Consider the following 12162-nt stretch of genomic DNA (forward strand, 5'->3'; position numbering starts at 1 on the left):
TGTTTTTGAAAAGCAGAGTTTGGGGAAGCCAACCAACCAACCAAAAAGAAGCCACTAGGACTAATAACTTGCTTTGGAGTGAGAGGAAGGAATTGTTCAGGGGATAGATAGATCAACCTACACTTTTCTGGGTAGAAAATGATTTAATCTAATTCTCTCTCTCTCTTCTTAATAATAATGGCCTTTTATTTTAAATACATGCAAAGATAGCTTTAAACATTCACCACTGCAAAACGTTGTGCCCCCAATTTTTCTCTTTTCCTTCCTCCCTTCCTCCTCCCTACCCTGGACAGCAACTAATCCAATATAGGTTAAAAATGTTCAATTCTTGTCAACAGAATCCCACATTTATCATACTACACAAGAAAAATAAGATCAGAAAGGGAAAACATGAGGAAGGAAAAAAAACGACAACAAAAGTGAAAACACTATTCTGTGATCCACATTCAGTCTTCCTAGTCCTCTCTCTGGATGTAGATGGCTCTCTAATCACAAGTCTATTGGAATTGGCCTGAAGATTTAGGTGCTGCCTAAGTGTATTTCTGGGGAAACTTCACTTTTCCTCCTTTGGGCAAGAGCTTCCCCAGCATTATCTGACTCTTCTGGGACATAGCTTTCTTTTGATTGCTGCTATTTGTCCTTCCTTCTTGAAGAGGACAATGATATCAGAGAGGGATCCATGACATGCAAGTGAATTGGATTTAAGGGAGGGAAGGCTAAGCAAGATCACCTGCCTCACTTTCCCCTCCTGAGCCATCTGGGTCCAGTGACCAGATATAATTCAAGAGGATTGGAGATGACCCTGAATGAAATAGGAGACTTTTTTAAGCTAGGGTCTCAGTTTAACTGAGGCCGCATTCACTAATTAAAGAAGCCTGTGAAAGGAGCAAACTGTCGGACCCAAAGTGCCTTCATTTCCAAGTTGCAGGCTGCTTCTGGAATGATTTCCTTTGATTGAATAAAGAAAAGGAAGGTTTCTGGAAATATCTTGGGTTTGGATAGTTAGGGTACTTTTCACCAGGCTTGTGATACCCTAATTTGTTTCCCCACTTGACATTGCTTCATCTCTAAAATGGAGATTCTTTCTCTCTCTTCATCTTTGTTTTCCCTCTCCCTTCTTCTTTCTACCTTCCTCCCTTTCTCCTTCTCCCTTCCTCTTTCCTCCCACTTTTAATTCCCTTCTCCCTCTTCTTCTTCCTTCCCTCCTCTCTCTCCTATCTTCCTTTTTCTCTTAGCTTTTCCTCTTTTCTTCTCTCATTTCCCTTCTCCCCTCTCCTCCCACTCCAACTTCTACTCCCCTCGTTTCTCTCCCTCTTTCTCTTCCCATTCTTCTCTTTTCCCTCTTCCTGTCCCGTCCCTTCCTTCCAACCCCCTACAAAACTATTTCTATGTATGAGCATTTAGTAAAAATACAAGAAATTTTGGTTTTCTGTTGATCACCAGTTATATAACATTTAATGAATTAAAAAAGTATGCATTTAGGAAAAAAAAAAACAAGTTTTCCTAGCTTCAGAAGAAAGCAGATAGATTAGTTCAAAGCTTCTTAAACTATGGATAATGACCCTATATGAGGTTGTGAAATTGAATGTGGGGGTCACAAATTATATTTATTATCAGTAAATTATTGATTTGTAGACTTATTTTATATACCTACATATCTGGGGTCACATAAAAATTTCTCAGGTGAAAAGAATTCGTGAGTGGAAAAAAATTTTAAAACCCTGGTTGCTCCAGAGGGAAGAGAGGGAAAGAAAGGGGGGGGGGAAGATTGAGCTATCTCTCTTCTTAGTCCTCAGTCTAGGAATTGTCAGAAACAGGTCCTTCTAATTATTTTTCTCTCTCTCTGCTCTACTGTTACAGAACCATTTACCAGGTGAGAGAAGAATCTTTCTGAAGATTCATTTAATTGCTTGGATAGTATCTTCTGATCTCAAAGGACCACAATCAGTCAGCTTATCACTTGGGGGATTTTTTTCTGTTATTTGGAATATTAGGAGAGGCAATGGAAGTGGAGTGGTTAAAAGAGCTTGATATGGCACCAAGAGATCTTAATTCAAAACCTTTCTAGGACACTTTATTAGCAATGTGACATTGTAAATTGCTTCATTTCTCTAAGTTTGTGTTTTCATTCAAATGTAGTACAACCTAATTCACACTCACAGCTTGTGTTGAAAAACTAACCCAGATCTGAGTTACTCAGCGGATATGTACTTTAAACAAGTAGTCCCCACTGGTGTATTCTACCATTAATTCATCCAGTTGGTACAATTAAAAAAGGCATTTACTGAAACAGTAAAGAATAATTGCAACAAAATATTATTACCAGGCACTTGGAGTATATTCCCCCACAAATACATAGCAACACACACACACACACACACACACACACACACACACACACACACACACACACACACATTAGAAACGAGCACCTTAAGGGAATACAAGTGGCCAAAATTATCCACTGTAGATCCCTATGAATTTTTTTTAGTGGTTTTTTCATGTTGTTCCCTCAGGATGTAACTTCTCTGGGCTTTGGGCTTGCATCTCTCTAGAATTCATCTGGATTCTCTGAGACTGTTCCATGAGCTACTTTGCTCTAAGAACCATTTAAGTAGAGGAAGTAAAGGAATCTGCTTCCCTCTGTCTTTCCCCCAAAAGATACAAAGGGAAAAAACAAAATTCCCTTTCAAAAGCTGGGTAGCTCCCTTCTTCACTGTCAGGGAATAATACTCTGTTCTCATAGCTTGTTTGTGCTTTTAAAAGCCACGAGGGGCAAGGCTGGACCTTAATGCCAAGTTGACAGGAACTTCACACCTCTTAAAGGAGCAAATATGTGTGAACACTTCTTCACATTTCCTTTACACTGACCCATAAAAGAGTGAAAGGAATGAACCCTTTAAAATTTGCAACTATATCACTTAGGGTCTGAGCCACTCAAGGTTTTACTCCTTTTACAAACTGTGAATAGAACCATTCAAAGTCTAAAAGGAGTAAAATGCTAACACCTCACTTTTTTTTTTCTTGTTCCTTACCACTTTTAACATTTATTCAAGAGAAGTCAGATCAGTCTCCTCCACATAAAGAAAAAAGACAATCATTTTTACACAGTCTATCTTCCTTACAGAGTGGCTGTGAGGGAAGTGCTTTATAAGTTTTAAAGCACTATATAAACACCAGCAATCATTATTGGCTTTGCTCTAAGGTTTTGGCTGTACTAAAAGTGGAACATCAAAATAATCATATCAAAACAATTCATTAAATTGGATAGATTTGGACATATTAAAGTTGGGTGAGCACCACCAGACAGAGCTGAAGCCTGTGCAATATCTGGAAGTTGGAAGAAAGCCCTGGATTCTGATGGTATTGATAGAAGGCTAGCTAATAGGAGAACGAAGCCAGTTTTGGAAAGGAATGCTTCCCCCCCCCCAAAAAAAAAAATCCTCTCTTTATAAGGAACAGTCACTCCCACCTCATGAGCAATTGGAGAAACTTAGAGGATTTTCTTATATGCACTATGAGATAGAAAATTACAATAAAAATCCAGCAGTATCTTGTTATCTTTTAAGTAGAAAATAAAGGTAGATGAAGGGGATTTGGTCACTGAGTCATTTATAGCTGGCTGGCAAAAATGTAGTCGTGTTTCACCTGTTAGTATTTTTTTGTGAAAACAGGGCTTCAGGTGAAAGACCATAGTGTCCGTAGGAACATTACTGTTGTACATGGGCAGTTGTCAGGGAAACATTTTGAAAGATTTGCCTGATGTTAGACAGGGTTTTGTCATAATATTTTAATGACTGTTTTGCAAAATGATTTTCCACTGCTTAATACAATGTCTGGCACATAGCAGGTGTTTAATAATTGCTTGTTCACTTACTGCTGAACCTAATGTTATAGAAAGTGAGGTAGTTTCCTGGATTCCTAATGAACATTATCATGCATATGATATATATATATATATATATATATATATATATATATATATATATATATATATATATATATATATATATATATACATATATATGTAAATATATCCTTGGACAGTGCACAATATACAATGACATTCAGACATACATGGGCATATATGGAACACCACTTCAAGAATATTTTATTCCTAGACAATCAGTTAAGTAAATTATAACTTTTCCTGAATGTGAGGAAACAGGATATACAAGAAGATGAATTCCAAATGACCTGGATTGAAGTACTGGGAAACCTGCCAGGTATACACTCTCCTGCCCTAACTCCTTTTAGTCACCACAAATATATCAGACCAATCACCCCTCCAGTCTTGTTTCCATAACCCTGAACAGCCAGGACTATTAGATGGAAACTGAGAGATTGTTTGGCCCAATCCCTTCATTTTACAGTAGAAGAATCAAAAGATTGCTGTCAAATGAAGAGGTTGGCCCAGATAATCACTCATCCCTCAAATCTGATGACTCTAGGATTCTAAGATGGCTAATAAAAAGAGAAAAGACAAAGGAACCAAAAAAAAGTAGGCTGTCCATCTTCAGTGGGTGTCACCCAGAGTGGGAATTCTTGTCTTTCTGAATTACAGACTGAAGTGTGTTACTCGGTATACAAACCTTGATTACACGCCAAGCAAACTTTCCTATTTCTACTTCTGAGGGATGGAAAAAATGGGTCCTCATTGGGAAATAAGCTCTTACTTACCAACATCAGCCACAGAAAGAGCTGAGGTATTAGGACAAATCCAATTCTCTGATCCTTCTCCCTTTCTCCCATCTTGCCCTCAAGTTCCTTTGATTGTGAGATTCATTTTCCCCAAAGAGACTATTTAAGGAGACTATTTGCTTCTCAAATGAGCAGGGATTGCTAGGTTGCTGTCACTATATTTTACTGAGGACAGGAGAGAAATCACTTCTGTAAGTCCTCCCTCTTTTCATTTCTCCATTTCCCTCCTCCATGATGCTGGAACTCTCTGGGAACTGAGTACCCAACAACTTTCAGTCTTCTTCCTGAAGAACTTAGCTCTCAGAGCTGCAACTGTTCTCTTTTGTACTATAGGATAAGTATAATCTGATACAAAATGGGGATGTAACTTGAGCAAAGGGGTGATTCTCAAATCAGAGGTAAGGGGAGATCAAATTTAGTTTCGTTATTAAAAAAAAAAAAGAAAAAAAAGAAAAAGGAAAAGAAGTTTGGAGCTGCAAAGGTAGGGCTTCTTTTAAAATGTTAACTCAGAGGAAAGAAAAACAGAGTAAAGGGGGGCAATTCTAGAAATAAAAGGGAAGGAAAAGGAAGCAAAGGAAGATTTGATTCAGTTTAAAAAATGGGAATTTTGTTTTAAAATATTCCCAGAGAGGAAGGGAAATACATTGTTTGAAATATTGGCTAGAATATCATCAAAGCCAATTCAAGAGGTCAAGCTTAGGATGAGTGTTCCGAACCTCCTACCACTACAGTGCTGGATAAGAGTATCCAGTAAGTGGGTGAAGGTAGTGGCTGAGCGTGGAGGATGGATAGGATGGGCCCAGAAGAAGGGTGACTGATAGAATGATTTGGAATCCCTAGGAACCTAAGATAAGCTATTTGAGGCCTGAGGACAGAAGGAACATGACTCATCTTTTCCTGGTCTTTCAGACCCTCCATAAATGTTTATTGGTGAGACTGAGAGGGGAGAAAAGAGGAGGGAGACTGAGCCAGAAGCTGCAAGGCTGACCTGATTGTTCACATTGAGATTGGTTGTCTGGTTGGAGCTGCCCTGTTCCAGGGCTCCATGGGAACTATACTAACATTCTATGTCGCAGGATGATTCATTGCAAAAATCCATTTTTTTTCCCTTTTTGGAAAAATTACCCCTAAGCAGGTGCAGAGGTTTTTGTTTTTTGTTTTTGTTTTTGTTTTGTTTTGTTTCGTTTTTTTTTGCTCAATTACTTTTGCTCAAAGGGGCCTGGTATTGATTCTCCATAAATGAGGCTGAATCTACTCTACCCTAAGGTGTGCTGCTGAGAGAGACTGCATGTGTCTGGACATTCTGTTGTGAAGACAGCAAAATAACTTTTAGATGTTACCATGCTTTTTGTGCTGGTGTGCTCCCCTCCTCCCTTGACCTTCTAAAATTCTATTCTAATGACAAAAGATAAGGCAGGTAATAGGATAGTGTCTATGGGTTGGATCAGAATGCATCATAGGTTACAGAAAACAGGAGATTAGATAGCCCATGTTTTCCTGCTTCTCTCCCTCCCTTCCTTCTTCTTCCTTTCCTTCACCTCCCTCCTTCTTTCTTCCTCTTCCTCCCTCCCTCCCTTCCTCCCTCCCTTCCTTCCTTCCTTCCTTCCTTCCTTCCTTCCTTCCTTCCTTCCTTCCTTCCTTCCTTCCTTCCTTCCTTCCTTCCTTCCTTCCTTCCTTCCTTCCTTCCTTTTCCTTCCTTCTTTCCCTCCCTCTTTCCTTCCTTCTTTCCTTTTTTTTTTTTTTTTTTTTTGACTAGGTAAAAGAGGAGATTCTTTGTCTCTATTGCTATCAGTCAAACTGAGACCTATTAAAGATCTTAGCTTAAAAAGGCCAAAATCTTCCATTGCATCCTGGTTCATCTCAATCATCCTGATTTCGATCTGGCCACTGGACTCCAGATGGCTCTGGAGGGGAAAGTGAAGTAGGTAACTTTGCACAGCCCTCCCTCAACTTAAATTTAATTCCCTTGAATGTCATAGCATCAATTCCTTGAGGTCATGGTCCTCTTTGAGAATGAAGGACAAACAACAATACTTTGGAAAAAAGGGTACTAACCTCTCAAAGCAACCACATAGATGGGCAAGGACTCAGGAACACAGGTAGTTGGATAGAAGTAGCCTATTCACTCAGTTGATGCTTTAAAAATATAGTAAACTGTCAAGGGCCTGGTACTATCAATGCTAAAAGAATACAGAGTAGACTTCCTCATCACATTCCAAGGGTAAAACTAAGGTGGGGTTGTTCATTTGTCAATAAACATTTATAAAATGCCTATTATGTGCCAGTCATTATACTAAGTGCTAGGGATTCAAACTGTTCTTTCTAAAGTTATCAATGATCTCTTATTTATTTATTTTTATTTTTTTGCTGAGGCAATTGGAGTTAAGTGACTTGCCCAGGGTCACACAGCTAGAAAGTGTTAAGTCAATAATCTCTTATTTGTTAAATCCAATGGCCTTTTCTCAATCCTCATTCTACTAGATTTCTCTGAAGCCTTTGGTCACTACTTCCGGATGCTCTCTCTTCTTTCTAGGTTTCTGGGACATTTTCTTTTTCTGGTTCTTCTACTTATCTGACTACTTTTTCTCAGTCTCCTTTGCTGTATTCCGTTCCAGATCACTCCTAAATGTAAATGTCCCACAGGTTCTGTCCTGGATCCTCTTCTTCTGTTTTCCCAATATTACTTCATTTGGTAAAAGTCCCACAGATTTAATTACTATCTATAGTTGACAATTTTCAAATCTACCAGTCCTGCCCCGGTGTCTCTGTTGACCTCCAATCTCACATCATCAACTATTTTTCAGTTATCTCGTACTGGATGTTCTTAAACTCCTCGTGTCCAAAACTGAACTCATTATCTTGTCCCCTAAACCCTCCCCACCTCCTATCTTCCCTATCACTAATAGAGGGCAAAACCATCCTTTCAACTCCCCTCCTATTCAAGCTTTGCCAAGGATTGTAACCTTTGCAATATCTCTTATTAAATATGTCCTCTCTCCTCTGACATTGCCTCACATGCTTATTGTAATATTGGGGGGTCTGTTTGCCTCAAGTCTCTCTCCATTCCCACCCAGCCACTAATCATTTATTTAAATCACAGATCCCACCCTACGCCCTACTCAGAAAAAATCCAGTCGTTTCTTGTTGCCTTCAAAATCAAATGCAAAATTCTTTGCTTGGCATTCAAAGCTCTTTTCTATGTTCCCAATCTTCTTTCATCTCATTCTCTGTCAGCTCTTAAGGACAGGAACTGTCTTTTACCTCTTCTTCTATCCTCAGCAGAAGAACTGCTGGGACTAGGGACTGCGGGTTATCCTCAGCACTTACCACAGTCTCTCACCCAAAGAAAATTCTTAATAAATACTAATCTGCTCATGGATTTAATTACCATTTACAAAGAAATGTAAAAAACAATCCCTGCTCTCAAAGAGCTGACAATTTAATGGGAAAAGACTACATTCTCTCAACTGTTTATAAACAAGATATATAAGATAACTTGGAAATACCTAACACAGGAAAGGCTAGTCTCTTACCTCAATCTATCCTCTACATAGTTGTCAAAATGAACCTAAAAGCTCATGTTTAACCATTTTGCTGTCTTTCTCAGGAAACTTATTTGCCTCCCTGTTGTCTTTAAGAACAAATGCAAACTCCTTTGCTTGACACTTAGAAGTCTTTCCAACCTGGTTCCAACCCACTGTTCCAAATTGTTTGCTCTCTTTGGTCCAGTCAATTTATTGTTCAGTTATTCAGTTGTGTCCAACTCTTCATGACTCCTTGGGCCATACTGTCCATAGGGTTTTCTTGGTTAGAGTGGTTTGTTATTTCTTTCTCTAGTAGATTAAGGCAACAGAGGTAAGTAAATGTCTGAGGTCTGACTCGAACTCAGGTGTTCCTGATTCCAGACCCAATGCTCTATCCACTAAGCCACTTGACTGCCCTAGTCAAACAGACATTCTTATGCTTCCTCACTCAAGACATTCCATTTCTCATTTCCAAGCCTTTGCATAGGTGATTCCTCACTTCTGCTACCTAATATTGCCACACCTACATAATACTTTTCTCCATCATCCCAGCTTTCAGGATTTCCCTCTCCATCCACTATTTTTACACATATAAAACTTTAATTATGTGTATATATATATATATATGTATATATATATATGTATATATATATATATATATATATATATATATATATATATATATATATATATATATATATATATGTTTATGAGAAGTTGCATGGCAGAGTGGATAGAGCTGATTTCAGAGCTAGTAAAGACATGAGTTTGGTTCTTCTGACATGTACTAGTTGTATGACTGTATAAGTCATTATTTGTCTCTTCTTCCTTTTTTAGGCAATTCTCCTTTGCAGAAGAGGGAAGAAGTAACTGAGAAAGTACTGTTCTCAATTGGTAGAGGGAATTTCCTTATGTGGGAATTTCCTCCGTCAATGAAGATCCCTAACTAACTTTTTATATACTTATATAACACTGTATAGAGACTGGAATAGAACTAGTTATTCCTTCTTTCTGGTCCTCATTCTTTGTGGGTGTCCCTCACAGTTCTGACTTGAACTTGAAGAGAAGAGAGGTGACCTCTTCTATTCTCCCTCTGTATGATTTCATTTAGTGATCTCATCGGCTCATGGATTTAATTACCATTTTTATGTTGAGAATTTTCAAATCTACCAATTCTGCCCCAACTCTTTGCTGTTCTCCAAACATGTATCTCCAACTGCCCTTCAGATACCTCAAAGTGATTGTCTTGTAGACATCTTAAATTAAACATGTCCAAAATTAACTCATTATCTTTCTCTCCAAATCTTCCCTGCTTCCTACCTTATTCCAGAGGGCAGCGCCATCCTGCCAGGTCCTCAGGCTCACAACCTAGGAGTCATTTTTAAAATCCTCATTACATCTCACTCCCTATTCCAATTATAAGCTCTTTGAGGGCAGGTTTGTAGTTATTGTCCAATTGTTCAGTCATATCCGATTATTTATGGCCCTACTGTCCATGGGGTTTTCTTGGCAAAAATACTGGGGTGTTTTGCCATTTCCTTCTCCAGTGAATTTAGACAAACAGAAATTAAGTGACTATGCAGCTGGTGTCTGAGGCTTTGTTTGAACTCAGGTCTTCTGACTCTACATGCAATGGGTGGCAAGTACCTGGTAGATAGCAGATACTTAATAAATGTTTGTTTGATTGACTGGTTGTAGGCCCTGGCATGTGCAAGACTGACTTTTCTAATTAGGGAGTCATATAATGACCCAGTCACTTGCCTTCAGTAACCCTTGGCTCCTTAACATCTCACTGTCAGTACAAATAAATTTTTATAAACTATCCTTTTCCAAAACAGAAAAATAATGAGGGGTGTAAAAGAGATAGACTTTAAGATATGACCATACTGGAACTTGGATTTATCACATGAAAAATCATGATTTAGGGACTGGAAGGAACCTTAGAGACCATTGATTTGGAGCTCAGATTCTTGAGTTCTAATCATGTCTCTGTTCCTTACTGCTAGTGTGAGCAAGTCCATTCCTCTAGACCTCAGTTTTCTCAAGAGTAAAATGAAAGGTTTGGACTAGATAGAATTAAATTTGCTTCTGGCTCATTCTAAATGGATGTTAATCTGATCTCTCATTTCACAGATAAGAAAATGGAAACAAGGAGATTAATCAACTTGTCCATGGTTGCATGGCTGCTAAGTGGAGAAAGTGGGAGTCAAATCCACTCTTCAAATCCATTCAAGCCAGCAATGTCCTTTCCTACATCCTGGAAGAAGAGTTAGGATCCCTGGCTTTTTAAAAGCACATCTCAAATTACTACGTGAGATCTTTCCTATGCCATTAGTTACTTGCACTCTAAAATTGGCACCTTAATGAAATCATATTACTTTGTACATATTGGAAATGTATCTCCACCCCTTTCCCTCGTAGATGTTAGGAGTTTTGTCTTTTTATCTCAAGTGCTTGGCCCTATGTCTAGCATATAGCAGGGACTTTATAAATGTTTTGTTTTTTTTTTAATTGGATTGAACTGAAAAGTTGGTATATCTTTCCTCCAAACTGCCTCTTCCCACATCCTTCCCCCTCAACAGAAATGGAGTTTTGTACTTACGCAGAAGATATTCTGAGCTGTCATGGTCATAATCATTGTCTTCTGGAAAGTGGTTGATCCGGAAACAATGACCTTTATAGATCCCTAAAAAGAACAGAAAGAGGTCATTTTAATATGCTGCAGAGTAAATGAATGTCTCAGTAATTTGTTGTGTGTTTTAAGTAAAACCTGCTCCAGAAAAATCACATATGCCTTTTGCCAGCCATAAAAATACCTAGCATCTACTCCTCTGGACCAGATCCCAAGAGGTTATTAATTAGAGATGTAGTGTTGACTCTGGATCCTCCTTATAAATAGGGGATGGTGAGAAGGGACGTGGCGGTACTGGTGATGCATGACTAATCAATCCAATACCTCATTCATCTCAGACTATTCATGACTCCTTTTAGGGTTTTCCAAGAAAAGATAAAGGAGTGGTTTGCCATTTCCTTCTCTAGAGTATTTTAAAGACAAGGAACTGATGCAAACAAATGTAGTAAGATGCAAGCAAATAAGTTAATTTAATAAGTGATTTCCTCAGGATCACACAATTAGTATGTATCTGAGACCATATTGTGCCCCTCAACTGCGTCCTCAACAGCAAGAGAAGGGTGGTGTTGTTGAACATACATCATTTTAAGCCTGAATAAAGAGGTTTGAAGTCTTGTCTCTTATCCCATTATCCTCCTCTCCTGGAAAAAAAACAGAGAGACCCTGAAGAGTAAAAGAGATTGAAAGTCCTGGATAAACCCACCAAATAGAAAACAAGCTCCTAAGTAAATCAGAGCAGACTCTACATATGTGGAGCTTCTCCCCAGGCTTGACAAAGATCGAGACCTGGGAACTAGAGAGGTGATGGTTATTTGTCTTGAGCATCTTTTGTTTCTCACTGATTTGGGAGAGAAAGACAGGGGTCCCTTCTTTTCCCTGGAAAGATGAAATTTTGGTCTTGAAGACAGCAATGTGAGATTCAATGGGTCCAGGACAGAGTCCTGCTGGGAATCCTTACATTCAATTTTTCCAACCTAGGCTGGCTGCCTACTATTCCTGATTGGCTCAAGAGACGCCCTAAGCACCTGAGATAGTGCTAAATATATATTATAAAATTTGTGTTTTTCAAACATTAAAATGCCATATAAATGTTATTATAATAAGTGGAATGGGTTCTGTGACTTTTGGCATCTATCAGAACATGAAGCCACAGGTATTTGTTGATAAGATTAGTTTAGTGTTTCTCCAGAACTCTTTTTGGAGAAGTCCATTCCTCTCATAGTTAAGACTTTTACTCATCCCAATAGAAAATGGAGTGAAAGAGAGGAGAAGCCTCTCTTAGTGGCAGACTGAGCATCTGATATC

The 12162-nt window shown here is 38.6% G+C and overlaps 1 protein-coding gene across 1 annotated transcript in view; it reads right to left on the minus strand.

Moving 5' to 3' along the window:
- Positions 1–12162, minus strand: part of CACNG4 (calcium voltage-gated channel auxiliary subunit gamma 4) — a 110521-nt gene that overhangs the window by 17296 nt on the left and 81063 nt on the right. Inside the window, exon 2 of the mRNA XM_074260568.1 lies at positions 10828–10911. Coding sequence (XP_074116669.1) covers positions 10828–10911 — 84 coding nt within the window. The remainder of the gene's footprint in view (positions 1–10827; positions 10912–12162) is intronic.

The sequence above is a fragment of the Sminthopsis crassicaudata genome, chromosome 4 (assembly GCF_048593235.1).
Source record: "Sminthopsis crassicaudata isolate SCR6 chromosome 4, ASM4859323v1, whole genome shotgun sequence".
Classification (NCBI taxonomy): Eukaryota; Metazoa; Chordata; class Mammalia; order Dasyuromorphia; family Dasyuridae; genus Sminthopsis; species Sminthopsis crassicaudata.